Source organism: Monodelphis domestica, chromosome 7, assembly GCF_027887165.1.
Source record: "Monodelphis domestica isolate mMonDom1 chromosome 7, mMonDom1.pri, whole genome shotgun sequence".
Lineage (NCBI taxonomy): Eukaryota > Metazoa > Chordata > Mammalia > Didelphimorphia > Didelphidae > Monodelphis > Monodelphis domestica.
The window spans coordinates 60,459,020-60,476,331 of NC_077233.1; the positions used below are offsets into that span (position 1 = coordinate 60,459,020).

Consider the following 17,312-nt stretch of genomic DNA (forward strand, 5'->3'; position numbering starts at 1 on the left):
TAAATTCACTCTGTACCTCAGTTTCCTTATCTGACAAATGAGCTGGAGGAGGAAATAGCAAACCACTCCTGTGTGGTTGTCAAGGAAACCTCCAATGGGGTCAGGAAGAGGCAGACCCGACTGAAATGACTGATCAACAACCAACCGGCTCAAAGGCTGGTGAAATGGACAGAGGTCTGGTACTGGGATCAGAAAGTTCAAATTCTGTTTCTGATGCTGATTATCCAGGAAACTTTAGGTAAGCATCTGCCCTAAAGCAAGTCATTGGACCTCAGTTTCCCTATCTGTAAAATGGGGGCGGTGGTAGCAGGGTTGGATTTGATGGTGTCTGAGGTCCTCGGAATTCTAGATCTATGACTTGCCCAAGGTCATACAGCTAGTGAGGCCACAGTTGCATCTGAACCCAGGGCTTTTGATACCACGATCTGCGCCCTCTTTAGGATCCTACCGTTCTGCATTCCCTCCGTGGGGAAATGATTTATCTAAGTAGAGTGAGTAGGTTGGGAGTAGGGGCTAAGCTGGCTGGAGATCCTTCTTTTCAGAGTTCCCCTCCTACCTTCTCATACTGCTGTGGACTCCGCCCAGTTGGGGGGGTAGGGGGAATAGAAACACTGACTTTGGACTTTGGCCCCCTAGAGGGGTGGGGCTCCGCGGAGCAGAGCCTCCTAGGAAGGTGGTAGGGAAACACTACAAATCCCAGCATGCCCCGCGAAGGAAGCTCTTCACTATTGGCTGCCTGTCTGCCAGCGGCCAATGAGATGAGGCCTTGTTAGCAGGGAGCCCACTGCGGAGGCAGAGGGAGCCGAAGGGAACCAGGAGTCCCGAAGCGGGTTTTAGTGTCTTGTGGGCTAAACAGTTTGTTCGCGTTTTCTTCCCTTCGCCTTCAGAAGCTCCTTGGGGATCTCTGTACCGGGAGGGCGGGGATGGGGAGCACCGAGAGTACTGCCCGCAAGGTGTCCTTCGGAATGGACGAGGAGGAGCGGGTGCGGGTGCTGCAGGGCATCCGGGTGAGTGGGGGGCCGGGCCGCGCCAGCCGCGCCGGCGGGACGGGGCGGGGAAGGGGGAGCGGGGCGGGGAATCTGCCTGAGACTTGGGACTGGTGAGTCCCACGGGGCACGGGCTGAGTGCTCAGCACCAGTCCCCTTCCACCCGGGCGGGCTAGGAAACTGGGGCCTGGAGGGGCGAAGGGACTTGGCCAAGGTCACACCGCGCAGCGGGGAGGGGCTGCACCCCATAAGCTGCCACCTGCCCCTTCCATCCCCTTTGGTATTATCTTAATGGAGGAAGGATCAGAGCCCAGCCCGAACAAAAATACTTTTATTTCTTTCAGTGAGCAAAAACTCATCTTTCCTTCCTGCACCATCCCCTGAAAAAGGAAGAAAAATAAATAAAACCTTTGTTCTTTTTTAATTATTAAATTTTAACTTCAGATCTGTATTCACTCTCCCACTTTTCTTCCCAAATCGAGAAAGCGGGGGAAAACCCCCAATATCCCTGTTACAGAAACGTGTAATCAAATCAAGCAAAGCAGATTCCCACATTGGCCACCCCTCTTTGATACACATGTGTGCGCCTGGAGAAGTATACACACGAGGAAACGGAGGCCCTTGTATATGTTTTATATATTATATACACATACTCATAGATGGGGAAACTGAGGGCCCATGTATGTGTTTTATATATTATACACACAAACATGAGGAAACTGAGGCCTTATATGTATGTTTTACATAATATATACATACATACATATGAGGAAACTGAGACCCTGTATGTCTATTTTATATATACACACATGAAGAAACTGAGGCTCTGTATGTCTGTTTTATATATACACATACATATGTGGCCTGGCCTTGGCCAAAACCAAATATAACTACCTGATCCATTAGTTATCTGGTATCCATCAAATATACCCTTCAAGTATCATCTATTACAGATATAGGTATATATATGAGGAAATTGAGGCCCAATATATGTGTATTTCATATATTGCACACACATGTATGAAAAAACCAAGGCTCTATATGTTATATGCACAAATATATGCACATATATACAGGAAACTGAGGCCTGTGTATATATACACACATATGTATATATGTGTACACACAAGGAAACAGACCCTACAGATGTGTGTATATCTACATATGGGAAGAGGCCTGCATATATTTATATATGTGTATAGTATACATACATGAATAATCTGAGGTCTATGTATGGATATGTATATACACACAAGAAACTAGCCCCTTAGGTATTTTATATATTATATTACACACACATATATATCTGCATACACAAGCCCCCCCACAAGGAAAGTGAAGCCCATGTATATACACACACACACATATGTACACACATGAGGGAACAGAGGCCTTATAGAGATGTGTATCTATATGTGGAAACTGAGGCCTACATAGCTATACATGTATATGTATATATACATATATGAGGAAACAGGCGTATGTGTATGTGTTTATAGGTATATACACAAGGAAATTGAGACCCTATATGTGATATACATACACATATACATATACATGGAAACTGAGGCCCTACATGTTTTATATACACAGAAACTGAGACCTGTATATACATACACACATATGTGTATATGTACACATGAGAAAACCAAGACTGTATGTGTGGAAACAGACTGGTGTATATTGTGTATATGCATACAAGGAAACGGCCTTTTGTGTGTATGTATGTATTTTGTAATATATGCATGTATACAATATATGTATATACGAGGAGACGAAAATCTGTGAATATGTTTGTCTATATATATCTGTACATATATACACATAAGGAAAATAAGGCCTGTATATGTGTCTAAGTGTATACACACACATATCCCATGTTTTCCTCATATGTGTATATCTGAGGAAAATGAGGTCTGTGTTTATGTATGTGTGTATATCTGTATCCACATCTGTGTATATATACACATATAAAGAAACCGAGGCCTGTGTCTATGTGTTTGCTTATCTCTGTATATATGTATATACCCACATGAGGAAATTGCAGCTCATATGGATGTGTATATATGTATATATCAACGTGTGTGTGTGTGTGTGTGTGTGTGTGTGTGTGTGACTGTGACACACAGATAGAAAGCAGCTGGGTGGTGCAGTGGATAAGGTACCAGGCCTGGAGTCAGGAAGATTCCTGAATTCAAATCTGGCCTCTGACATTTACTATCTGGGTGACTCTGGTCAAGTTACTTAATTCAATTTGTCTCAGTTTCTCATCTGTAAAATGAGCTGAAGAAGGAAATGGCTAATAGCTCTAGAATCTTTGCCAAGAAGACCCCAAATGGGGTCATGAAGAGTCAGACACAGCTGAACAACAAAAACATAAAAGATGGATATAGTCAATGTAGGAATCTGTTTCATTTGACTACTATATCTATAAATACAGATATATCAATCTACACCCTGAAGCTTATCACTTCACTGTTAGTAAATAGGTAGCGTAAAACAAAACCTTTTTCTTTTTTTTTAATGTAAATATGTATAGTGAAGCAAAATGAATTTCCCTGTTGGCTGTGTCCAAAAAACAATATATTTCAGTCCATATCCTATTTATCACCATTCTTTTAGGAGGAGTTGAATAGTATAAAAGAGAACCTTTGTAACAAATATGTGTTGTCAAGCAAAACAAAATTTCCCCTTTGGTCATGTCTAAGAAATATGTCTTAGTCTGCATCCTGAGTCCATCACCTCTTTAAGTAGGTGGGAAAACATCCTTCATCATAAGTCCTCTGATACTGTGCTCAATCTTTGCATTGAATGGTGTTCTTAAGCCTTTCTAAATTGTTTGACTTTATTGTTGTATAAATTTTCTCTGGTTGGAGAACTTGCATCAGTTCATACAACAAAATAATAATAGTTAGCATCTAATATAGTGCTTTAAAATGTGAAAAGCCTTTTGCATAAATTAACTGTCACCACCATCCTTTCCTAAGCACAATAGTATTTCAATCCCTTGATAGACTAGCCATTCCTCAATTGAGGGGCACTCTTGTAGTTCTAACCAGCAGTCAGACTTTGAACCTAGCCCTCCCCTCACCCGCCCAAATGAGTGAGTTTAGACATAAAGAGGAGAGGGAAAGAATAGTGACAGAAGGGATAGAGAAGTAATTTAGGATTCTAGTCCTGTTTCTGTCACCAACTGACTGGGTGAGTTTGGATAAGTCGAATTCTTTCTCTGGGCCCAGAGAATTTCATGTCACAGAGGCATTGCAAGGAACTGATTTCTTCTCAGATCCTTCTATCAGTGTGCTGTCTGCCCTTTGGGGGACGTTGTCAACCTTTCATTGAGAGGTGGTGAGATGTGGATAGAGCACTGATCTTGGAGTAAGACCTTAGTTGGACTTCTGCCTCAGGTACTATCTGTGATAAGACATTTAACCTCCCAGCCCTAGTTTTTTAATTTGTAAAATGGCGATAATTACAGAATCTACTTTTCAGGGTTGTTTTAGGAATCAGGTGATTCCTCAAATTTGTATACAGTGCTCTGAAAATAATAAAACACTATATAAATTTCAGCTATTATTATTTATAGCTGGATGAAACTTCCAGAACTATAGAGGACCTTCTAGACTCCGAGATTGTGAACATTCAGAAGTTTGGAGGGAGATGGGATAGCCAGGTAGAGATGTGGGACTGAACCTTAAGAGAATGACTAAGGCTGGATATATAAGTCTTGAAGTCATCAACTTGAAAAGTGTAGGATAGTCTGTTGTACAGCTCTAATTTTTAGGAAGTTTTTCATTATATAGAGTCAGAGGGTTGCCTCTCTGCAACTTTTACCCTTCTTTCTGGTTCTGCCCTCTGGGGTTGAGTAACATAAGCCTTATCCCTTTGTCATAAAGCAGCTCATCAAATATTCAAAGACAACTATCATTTTCATGTAAGTCTCTCCTCCAGGCTAACAGTCCCTCTTTGACCACTGATTGCAAGTCTTATCAGCATCCTAGTTGCTTTCCTTTGGATGACATATGTGAATCTTAAAACTGCTCAGACTCCATACTGCTTGTTAATGTCCTTTTTGAAACAGGGCTTCTAGAACTGAACACAGTCCTGGATAGAGGAATTTTTCTCTCCCTCATCCAGGATGGTAGGCCTGGTTGCTTGTCACCTGGCTGATTCCATATTGAGCTTGCAGTGTATTAGAACCTCATGTCTTTCTCATACAAACTGTTGTCTAGGCCTTGATCATTCTGAGAGACATCCTGGTACACACAGTACACAGTGTATTGGGTCTGGGTTAGGAAAACCTTTTTTAACTGCTCAGTGGAATGAATATTTCTGACACTTTTGGAAACTCAGTTTCCTTATTCTCTACAATGATGATAGTAATATTTGTAGTATGGACCTCTTAGGGTTGTTGTGAGACTCAAACGAGACAATGCCTCCCATTAGTGATTTGTAGATCATAAAGTGTGAAGTAAATGTCAGCTATTTGTTGGCTATATCTATTCAATCTATTATTCATTCAACTGATTTTTAAAATCCAAGTGTTGGCTATTACATTATGCTTGTTATCTTATTAGATTTGACCCATTGTTCTAGGTTTGTGTTATTTGTAAATTTGATTAGCATGCCTTTAATGCCTTCATTCATGCACTTTGTTGCTAAAAATTCAAAATAACCCAGAACTAAGGACAGATCTCTGGGTCACTTTACTAAAGACTCCTTCAAGTTGACATAATAGTCATAGATCTAGAATAGAAGAGTCTTAGAGGTCTTTTAGTTCAGCTTCCTCATTTTAGAGGATTAAAAAAGCCCAGAGAGGTTAAGGGAGTTGCCCAAGGTCTCACATTTAGCAGAACCAGGACTTGAACTAAGGTCTCTTGAATCCAAACCCATCATTCTGTTGTTTCTTGTATTACATTGGTTAAACTATGGATGCTTTTTGGATTTTCAACAATTTCCAAATTCATCTCACTGTTCTATTGTCTAGGCTACATTTCTCCATCTTGTCCGCAAAGATAGTTTGAGACTTTGTAAGTGCTTAGTTGAAATCAAGTATCCTATCTTTGGCATTGCCCAAATCTACCATTGAGTAACCTTATCAAAAGAGAAGATAAAGTTAGTCTGGTATACCTGTTTACCTGATGAAGCTGTATTGTCTCCTCATGTTTGCTACTTCCCTTTCCAAATGTTCACCCATCCCTGTAGTACATTCTTGAATTTTGCCAGGAATTGAAGTCAAGTTCAACAGCTTAGAGTTTGAAGACTTTTGCATTAATGTACTTGAGGATCACATTTTCCCACTGTAAAGTTCTGTCTTCCATTCCATGTCTCCCTCCCTCCCTCCCTCCCTCCCTCCCTCCCTCCCTCCTTCCCTCCTTCCCTCCTTCCCTCCTTCCCTCCTTCCTTCCTTCCTTCCTTCCTTCCTTCCTTCCTTCCTTCCTTCCTTCCTTCCTTCCTTCCTTCCTTCCCTCCTTCCCTCCTTCCCTCCTTCCCTCCTTCCCTCCTTCCCTCCTTCCCTCCTTCCCTCCTTCCTTCCTTCCTTCCTTCCTTCCTTCCTTCCTTCCTTCCTTCCTTCCTTCCTTCCTTCCTTCCTTCCTTCCTTCCTTCCTTCCTTCCTTCCTTCCTTCCTTCCTTCCTTCCTTCCTTCCTTCCTTCCTTCCTTCCTTCCTTCCTTCCTTCCTTCCTTCCTTCCTTTTCACCTTCCCTGCCTGTCACCCTCCCTTTCTGTCCTAGTATCAGTTCTGAGGGCTTTGCAGTTGGGGTTAAATGACTTGCCCAGGATCACACAGCTAGGAAGTGTCTGAGACCAATTTTTAACTCAGATCCTCCTGATTCTAGGTCTGATGCTCCATTTGTTTCATGAGTTTTCAAAGGTGGCTGATAGCAGCTCAGCAATCAGTTCTGCCGTCAAATTCAAATACAAATGGGGCCACTAACCTTACATAAGGATCCCTGCAGCCACATATTGACCCTCTGTTAATGTTATTCTTGTTCTATTGTATTGTTATTTATTTTGTGAAATATTTATCAACTGCATTTTAATCTGGTTCAGGCTGTTCTGGGGGAGTGTTCTGATGTGCTTGATACCTCTGCTGTTCTTAGTTCTGGTCTATTTTGAATTCATTGTTGGCAGATGGGTGCTTTCTCAGCACCTATTCACTTATATTGGATTTCAACTCTTTAATTTTTGTCTGAGCCTTCTCAGTCCAAGAAAACAAAAGCAAACTAGGAGTTGGCCCATTTATTCTGACTGCTAACAAATATTTTTGCTTGGATTGCTTCAGTTAGTATTAATTACCAGACACAGTTAGCAGAGACCCTTTCACATTTGATTTTGATCCCTCAAAATAGCTTTCAATGCCCTCTCTCTATTCCTTGGCATTTATCTCCATTCCCAGCTCATTCTAAGATTTAGCATTCTTGACATTCTTACAATGATGCTTGTGACAATTTCCTTCTCTTTATAAACGAGGAGGTTGAATTAGATCTCTGAGGTTCCTTCTAGCTCAGAAATGTTGATGATATGGAAATTATGAATGGGAGATGGTAGCGAAATAAAAAAGAGTGGGAGTAGTGGGATGGAAGTGAGAATTGTGGATGGGTCACAAGAGAGGGGAAAAAAGGTTTAGAGGAAAGAAGATTGCTGGTGGGAGGGGCCACAAGGTAGAGATGGGGACTAGGGATGGTTTGAAAGGAGAAGTAGAAATAGTACTAGGGACATGTTAATGGTCAGCTAACTTGGGCTTAACTTCCAGCTCTCTTTTTGCCTTGTTTCGGTCATGTCATTTGACCTTTGGAAGCCTCAGTTTTTTCATTTGTAAAATAAAGATAATAATGCCCATATCACACTGTCTTACTTTATTTCATCCCAACCCTGCTGCAAGTGTCCTGAACACTGGAACGTAGGGGTTTTTGCAGTTCACAGAGCTCTCTTTGGGATACCCCTGAGAATGGGCTGTTCATATCTTCCTCAAACAGAAGAAACTGAGATTCAGCGTGCTTTGTGCCTAGCAAGAAATTACCTTCTCCCCCCCCCCCCCCCAAGCACTTAGTAAATGTTTGTTGCTCTGAAGCATCTTGTTGGAGTCACAAGCCCCAGAGTCTACCAGACCAGTGATTTTTCCAGTACAGTCTCCTTGTTCTCCTTAAAAGCTTTGGAGGAGAGAGACTGTTTGCAATGGAAAAGCCTTGAAACTGGTTCTTGCTTTGTGGCTAACAATCTTAGGCAGGCCAGTGAATTTCTTTGGCCCTTCATTAGCGATGAAATAGGCATAATATCTGCACTGTCCTGCCTCCCTCTTCCCCAATTTATGTATATGAAGTACCTTAGAACATTATTTTAAGACTCAAATGTGAGGTTCAAGTGCTTGTGAAAAATACAAACTGTCAGAAATGTATAATATTAAATTCTTTTTTAATACTTCGGTGCTGAATAGACTTTCAGAAAAGTAGGGAAGAAATTTGTTTTAGATGGCAAAGGGAAAACAGATTGAGAGGCATCCCACTGATGTTGGTTTAAAACAAATCTTCTCTGAGCCATTTGTGTATATTCTTTCTTTTCTCCAAACATTAAACCATCAAGCATTCATTAATCCCAAATTACATGCCAAACACCAGATATAGATAGACAAAAATGAAACAGCCCCTGTCCCCAGGAACTTCTATTCTGTCTGGAGAGACAACTTGTACACTGAGATGAACATTTTTTTTACGTTACTAATTTAATATCATTTTCTCTTCTGATAGTTATTGTACTAATAAATCAGAGGAAACCATAAAACATAGTATGCCTGGATTTCTGCAAAGCATCAAAGGGAAAGGGTAAATGATAAAGCTTTCAGCCCACCCTAAGGTGTGCCAGAACTTCTAATGCACAATATGTTAATGTATATATAAAGACTCACAAAGTAAGTATGGGATAATTTAAAGGGGCAAGTACTAGTAGCCAAAGAGATCAGGAAAGTTTGTAGAAACAAGAGAGGGATTCTAAGAAGCAGAGATAAGGAGACATGACATAGAAATGGAACATAGAAAATCATATATGTGGAATTCAGTTAATCCCTAAATATTAAGTACCTACTATGTGCCAAACATTGTACTAGGTGCTGAAAAATACAAAAAGAAGCAAAAGACAGTTCCTGCCTCAATGGGAGTAAATGTAATTGGGGAGACAACATGCAAACACATGTATAAAGCAAATAAATTAAATAAACAGGAAATAATGGAGTGAAGGCCCTGGAATTAAGAGAGGTTGGGGAAAGCTTCCTGTAGAAGATGGGATTTTAGTAGGAACTTAAAGGAAACCAGGGAAAACAGCAGATAGAAATGAGGAGAGAGAGAGAGCATCCCTGGCATGGGAGACAGAGAAAATGCCCAAAGCCGAGAAGCAGAATATCTTGTTGGTGTAACAGTCAGGAGACACTGTCTCTGGCTTGAAGCATACACAGAGGAGAGTAAGGTATAAAAAGACTGGAAAAATAGGAGACTAGGTTATGAAGGACTTTGAATACCAAACAGAGAATTTCATATAATAGGGAGTCATGAGAATTTTCTGAGTAGAGGAATGACATGGTCAGTTCAAAGTTTTAGGAAAATCACTTTAGTGACTCAGTAGAGGATGAATATGTAGAAGGCTACTTAGGTTTGGATATGTTCTTTTAAAATTCATTTCTTGATATTTTTAGATATCAACTTTATTTCCAATGTTTGTTGTCCCCCTTCCCCCATCCTGCATGATTCCCTACCCAATGGGACACCCCTTTTAATGAAGTCATTTGTACATTTTCATTTTTCCTCCTACTTTCCCCAGCAAAGTTGAGAAGGTGTTGCTAAAAGTGGTAAATCCTTGGAGATCTTTCCCTTTTCTGAGAGAGACTCTGCTTCCCCAAGTGACTTTCATTTAAGAGGTCAAGTGCAAGCTATATAGCTATCTAAGTTGTATGAATGTTTGCTATTGGCAAACTTCTGAGAGTAAGTGTTAGAGCTGGGAGTGATTCTAGAGATTGCTGGTCTGACCCATCTTATTTCATAGATGTGGAAACATAGGCCCAGAGAAGTAAAGTAACTCACCCAGCCTCCCATAGTTAGCCAGGAGCAGTGCCTAGAACCTGACTCTTAACACGTGGCTCTTGTGCTTTCCCCTACACTACCCTAGTATAATTGGGACTGTCTACAGATTTAGGGGGAGGCATTCTGGCTGCTATATTAACAGAGATGGTACTGATTTTCAACAGTGATGACAATGATAAATTATTAGTTTCATTGGTTATAGTCCTAAAGCCAGTTATCTGCATCATGCTTTTTGTTATAGATATAAATAGAGAATTTCCAGGAACTGGTCACAGGCACTGCACCAATTCTCTGTAGAAAGGTACCATGACCATTCTAATTTTTTAACTATTTTACATTAACCTATGTAAAAAATTAAATTTAGAGTTTGACTAAATATGAGAATTCTAAGGTAATATTGTGGTCACCGATTTAAAATACTATAGCTCAAGTCAAAATGACTTTTAGTTGTGTTTATTTACAGAGGTAGAAAGAGTGAAAGTTGAGAAATTGAAGAAGAGAGTAGAGACAATGTCTAGCCTATCACACTAATGTTGCTCCTGTGTCTGGCTCAGCCCTGGCAGGGCTTGTTAACCCTCAGCCAGAGGACCTAGTGGTGTCTTATGCAAGGGTTCCACCTATGCAGCCTCCTCCAGGAAAGGAAGACCTCTCTGGAACTGATCTCTCCAGAAGCCAGGAAAGGAAGGCAAGCTACTCACTCACCCAAGACAAAGTTCAAAGGAGAAGATCCAGGAACATATCTTCAAGAAGCAGTCCAAGAACCAAAGTCAAGGTCCAAGCTGAAGATCCAGTCCAAAACCACCTCTAAAAGCCAAGTTATCAGCCAAAGTTCCCCCAACAGGAAGTTTAAGACTTTTTATAGTTCTTTTTCCACATCACTTCCTGTCCCTTCCTATACTTCACAGGAACCAATTGCAATCTTTCAATTTGCTTAACACTGCCCAGGGGGTGGTCTGTGACCTCTGGAGTTATTACTCACTTTAGTAAGTGACTTGGAAACTCCCTTACTTAGTGTTAAGTAGGGGGTGTTTAAGTTTTTGATTGATTAATTTTAAAATTGTTGATTGGTAGACAAAGTTTGATTCACTCTTCACTCTGGCATAATAGGGTCAGACTCTAATTCCAAGTCAGATAAAATAAAAACTAAGATGTAAAATACCATAATGATATTCAACTCTCATTTTTAGAATATGACGACTTGATTTTCTTTTCAGCCACTAAGTCTAATCACTTCCTCTGTGCTGACCAAAGCATAAAGTGTATGGTGCTTTTGACATAGCTCTCTCTCTCCTAATTGAGAGGGAAGTAAGAATTGAATATTCACTTTCAAGAATTAGTGAATCCAGTGAGTCCAGTTTATCCCTACCCTCTGTTCCTTAATTCAACACCAAAAGCCTGGCCTGTGCAAAGAAGCAGAAGACAGACACATACCCTTACCTAGAAAAACAATATTAGGTGAGTGCTGGAGGAGACTGGATTAGGGGCCCTTGGGGTCTCTTCCAGTTCCACATTGGTCTAGTAAGGTGCTGGTAGTACCTCTCTTGGATCTCAGAAGGTGTGATTAATGAGTTGCAAGTTCTGGAGTAGGTTGAGACCAGACTGTGGGGAGCCTCAAATAATAGGCCAAAGGGTTTAGACTTCATCATAAGGCAGTGAAGGGCCATTTTAAGTTTCTATGCAGGAGAATAATAATAATAACTCAAAATTTATTTAATATTTTCCAGTTTATAAGACATTACCCTTACAATTGTTATTTCCATTTTATAGATGATTTAGGAATTCTGAAAATTTTAGTTAGCTTGTCCATAGACATGAGACCAGCAAGTACTGGAGCCCATACAAAGACCATTATCCCTGTGCTTGTGTCTTAATTAAGAAAGTGAAAGAATTATTGACTAAAAAAAGCATATCTTTGGTGACTTGTTATATCCTTGTTTTTTTTGCCTCCTTTGCCATTTTATGACCAGGGAGAAAGAGAATCCTAGTGGAATGAGACTAGGTGATAAGGAGTATGGGTGAAGTGAGAGATGCAGCTCTTGAACCTTCCCCATGATGTTCTGGCAAATTCTCGGGTTTGCTATTGTGACAATACAAGATTGTGCCATTAAGCCATAGCTGCCTTCCCCATTTCATTGACTGATCACAAATTTAGCCTTTGCTGCTATTACCTAAAAACATAAAAGAGATTTCTCTTTGGCAAATTGTGACCTCATATCTCTGCCTTTGTACTAGACAATTAGTCTCACCTCTCCCCTAGTGTTAAGTAGGGGGTGTTTAAGTTTTTGATTGATTAATTTTAAAATTGTTGATTGGTAGACAGTTTGATTCACTCTTCACTCTGGCATAATAGGGTCAGACTCTAATTCCAAGTAAGATAAAATAAAAACTAAGATGTAAAATACCATAATGATATTCAACTCTCATTTTTAGAACATGACTTTAGTGCTTTTCCTTTAGTCCTTTCTCACCAATGGGCATTTACCTAGACCTAGACTTGGAAGAGATTCCCTCTGCATCATCACCTGTTGAAATTCTCTTCTTCCAGGGCCTGTTTCTTGTGCTACTTTTTCTGTGAAGTCTTGCTCTCTTAACGAAAGCAACTTCCTCCCTCATATTTCTTAAAGATTTTCTCTGCATCTTTCCTCTGCTTTTTAAAAATTTTCTGTCTTTTGCCTATCCTGTTTATGTACTCATCTTCTTCCCCCATTAGTCACTTAGGATTTATTAAGCACCGGCTACATGCCATGCACTGTGCTAAGCATGGGGATACAAAGAGAGACATTTGATTATAAAGTTCTGGTGGTCAGAGGTGAAACCATTTTTCATCTTCTTATCTCTAGTAGGTTATGGGATAAGGACTGTATCTGCCAATTCATTGACATACAGAACGCTCAGGTGAGGAAATTCCCTTTACCTATGTAGGCCAACACCTTCTCTGCAACTTAGTCTTCCCTTATGTAACAGTTCTATGACAGAAGACCAGTAAAGATTAGACAATATGGGTTAAGTGACTTGCCCAGGACCACACAACTAGGAAGTATCTGAGGTCAGATTTAAACCCAGGTCCTCCCAACTCTAGGACCAATGCTCTATCCACTGTGCCACCTAGCTGCCCCCAACTTGGAGTCTTAGAGAGTTGCTAGGAGCATTGAGAGATGCAGTGACTGATCCTGGATCACATGGCCAGTATTTGCCAGAGGTGGAATTTGAACCTTGGTCACTCTGGTTTTGAGACCAGCTCTCTAAAATATGCTATATATTTTTTCCCTCTTCTTCTATTAAGTATAATAGGTGCTTGATTAGTGTTTGTGGAACCGAATTTTACTCATTCTCTTCTTTGGAATATCTTCTAGTGACTTGTTTAGAGTCACACCACTATTTAGTAACAGAACAGATACTATAACTTGGGTTACCTGAATTCTAGTTTGGTATTTTTCTCTACATCATCTTGCTTAAAAAAAAAAAAGTGATCAAGTATACTAATATTTTTAAAGTGTGATGAAATTTTGGGGTGGGCTGCTAATCCATTTAGATTACTTCATTCTGCAGTACTGTCAGGGAATTCACAGTTAATATATTAATATTTTATGATTACATTAATATATTATCAATATGTTAATATTAATATATTAAATATTATTATTTATTAATAAGTTAAAGGAAATACCTACTTAACCCTGGGAACCTGCATTAATTTCTCTAGTAGCCTTTAAACATATTTAAAACTTCACATTTTAATTTTAACACAATTATGTCTGGTCCTCTCTGAGTTTACAAGTGCTTTTTAGGAAGGTGTTATTTTGTCATAGTCATAGAATGAGCAAGATGAGGAAAGAGTGATTTGTATTTCTAGGGTTCTAGGCAGGGCCACTGGGATCAGCATCTTGGATCTTTTCTCCACCCTCTCCTTTGTCACTTACTTGTGCTTTTCTGCTCCATCATCCAGAATGCCCTCTGTGTCTGTCTGTATCCTACCCATCCTTCAAGGTCCAGTTCAAGTCCTTATTCCCCTGATGATAATTTTAACTTACTCTGATCTCTCCCCTTCTTAGCTTTCCATAGTTCTTATCTCTATTTTACATTCAGATGTTCTTGTATTTTCTGTCCTGTGCTATTTTCTAAATTTCACATGTACATGCCTGGTTTTCCTAACAAAATTGTATAAACTCTTTGAGAACCTGAACAGTCTCTATCTCTTTCATCTTCCACAGGGCGTAGCCTGGAACTTGGTACATAATAGGGACTGAATTAAAGAGGTTGGCTGACTGAATCTAGCTGAGTCTAACAGCAGTAATGTGCCCCAGTGCTCTTTAGAGCATCAATGAAGAATGGTAGTAGAACTCTTGCAACAACCTGGGAAGTCAGGAAAACCTTCCCACGCCAAACTGTTTTTTTCTTTCCTAACTCTGAGGCTCTGGTTCTCTGTGTGCCATAAGATATCAGATTCCTCTGCACTTCATTAACTTTCTTGTCTTTCATGAATTCATGGGAACTTTTTGTGTTAGGTGTAGTGTGGGAACAGTGAAGAGGCACAGGACTTGTCCTCTAGACGGTTCCACTTTGGGAATTCCTTGAGGGCACAAAGAGGTTAGGTTTGTAGAGTGTGCTCAAGAGCAAAGGTCTCAAACAAGCTTTAAGGGCCAGCAGTCACTCCTGAGAATAGCCTGAACCAGATTAAAATGTATTTGGGAAATGTTTCTGAAAATGAATAAAAATACAGTAGAACACAGAGCATATTGATATGTGGTTTTCTAAGTCATCAGACTGTGGCCACAGGGATCCTAATGTACAGTTTAGTGGTGCCCATTTCTATTTGAGTTGGACACCACTGCTTGAAGGACTATGCTTTGGATTTTTCTTGTTGTTGCTTCAGGCTGGGTATATGAACTAGGGCTCAACCTTAGAGTCATACAGCATAGACTTCAAGATTGGAGTCCTCAGAATGACATTTTAATGCATAAAATAAGATATATTAGGATAACAAAGGAAACTTATATTGAGATACAGTTGTCCAAATATTAACAAAAAGAAGTTAAGATTCCCCAAAATCTGTTCCTGGTCTTCTTAATGGGGTGCCCCAGGTTAAAACCCTTGATCTAATCTGACCATTAATTTTAGAGGAGAAAATTGAAGCCTAGAAAGAAGTGACTTGTGCAAGATCACAGCTAGTTAGTGGCAAAACTAGATCTAGAACCCAATTATTGTGACTTACTGAACAAATCTTTTCTGCTATACTGAGTTGCTTTCTCCTACACCATTGTCTCCCTGAGAATTTGAGATTATGGATGGAATTAGTGTGCCTGGGAATAGTTTGGATTTCAAGGTTTGAATCTAGATTTGCAGACCTCCACTCTGGTTCTGTTGGTGTGAATGCCATTCCCCAGATGGTGTTTAGTCTCACACGACTACAGTGTATGTATGTATATTTGTTGATTAAAAATATTACTTGCTCTATTTTGCAGCAACATTAAAAATATTGCAAATTTCTCTTGTTGCCAACAGGGAATCTGCCAATGTTTTACTTAACCCTTTATTTACTAGGCAGTATAGTTCAGTAGATTCATGATAGGCAAAGATTTATGATTTCTAGTGCCATTAGCATCCAGTTTAGAGGGAGGTAGAGGGAGAGTGGACTGGGGCTGAAGAGACAGCTTTTGCAAGAGAAGAGAGCAGCAGATTCCCAGGGCCACTGATAATTTTTTGTGCCTTTTTGTGACCTGGGCTTCCTCTCTGTGACATATGACTCATCTTGGCAGCATTCATGGGCCTCACTTCATTGTGTACTCCTAGCAAAGTCCCATCAGTGTTGCCTTTTAGATCCTCCTTGAACAGGGTGCCCAGGAGTACACAATGAGTGGCCAAACTCAGACTCAGTAAGATTCAGTTGAACAAGTGGTATTGAGTTCTTACTATTTGCACAGCAGTTTTTAGGTGCTAGTGATATAAGGACAAAACATGGGAGTTCTTATTCTTCTAGAGATTACATTTCATTTAGAGAATACAGGATATAAACAGATACATAGATCTAAGGCACTTGAGGAAAGAGAGAATGTTAACAACTGCAGGTAATTAGGAAAGACTTCATATAGGATATAGCACTTGAGCTGAGTCTAAGAGAAACGAGGAGTTCTGAGGTGCCAAGAGAATGGGATAGTACATACCAGGGGTAAGTGAATTCTTTTGTGTAAGTACAGACATGGGAAATGGAATGTCAGACCTGGGAAACAATTGGTAGGCTACTTGGTAGACTGTGTGAAGGGGATGAATATGAAATAAACTGGAAACATAGGTAAGAGTCACACTGGAGGACTTCAAATGTTGTCTTTTATCTTGGAGGTAATAGGGAACTGCTGAAGCTTTTTGAGAATGGTAGAGATATGGTCAGGAAGTCAAGAACCTTGAGTACAGGTTATGTGAGTATTGCTTGAAGGAACTAGAGAACAGGAGGTGTGGGGGGAGCAGAGTGAGACCATGAAAACTGTCTTTAAGTGTTAAAAGGACTGTCTGAAGAAGGAATTGGATGTGTTCTGTTTGGCTCCAGTGGGGATGTTCTGAAGCAATGGGTATATGCTGCAAAGAGGTAAATGTAGGCTCAGTTTCGGGAATTAACTTCCTAATAATTAGAGGTATCCAAAAGTAGATGGAGGTTGGCCTTAGTAAGGAAAAGGATCACTTCTTCCTTCCTCAAAGACTGAAGGAAAGAAGAGGGTAGAGATAATACAGAGATGTTTTTCCTCAGGAAAAGTAGGAGGTTAGGCAATATACATTTGTAGTAGATGCCTACATCTTTTTTAACTTTGTTCAGAAGCATTCAGTTCTTTTAGAGGAGGAAGAGTTATTCAATCCCTGAGTTCTTTCCATACTTATTTTTTACTAAAATTTTTCCAGTATTCTACTTTCTAGTTTGAATAGTCTATTAGCTCTTCCCCAAACATAAAGTTCCATCTCTTACCTTCTTTCTTTTACACAGATGGACTCCATGCCCAAGTACATCCCTACCTTATCTCTACCTCTTAGGATCCTTAGCTTCCTTTAGGCTTTAATTGAGGCCTCCTCTAGGAAGTCTTTTTAAAATTTCCTTCTTTCCTCTAGTTCCTCTAGGGTTCAAATATAAATTTCTCTATTTGCCATTTAAAGCTCTTCATTGCCTGGCCCCTTCCTACCTTTCTAGTCTTCTTACACATTTCTCCTCTTTTTGCTCTCTGCAATCTAACCACACTGGCCTACTTGTTCTGCATATGACAATCTATCCTGTTG

At 40.0% G+C, this 17,312-nt stretch overlaps 1 protein-coding gene across 6 annotated transcripts in view; it reads left to right on the forward strand.

Moving 5' to 3' along the window:
• Positions 1–755: 755 nt before the first annotated feature.
• The window catches only part of CHCHD6 (coiled-coil-helix-coiled-coil-helix domain containing 6), a 313,964-nt gene continuing 297,407 nt past the window's right edge, over positions 756–17,312 (forward strand). For 3 of the 6 annotated variants that reach the window (XM_056804730.1, XM_007500303.2, XM_007500306.3), the window contains exon 1: positions 769–1,007. In XM_056804730.1, the coding sequence (XP_056660708.1) occupies positions 924–1,007 (84 nt within the window). In that variant the 5' untranslated portion in view covers positions 769–923. Of the gene's footprint in view, positions 1,008–17,312 lie in introns of all 6 variants that reach the window. The other 3 variants (XM_007500305.3, XM_001377356.5, XM_056804729.1) reach the window with 2 other exon arrangements.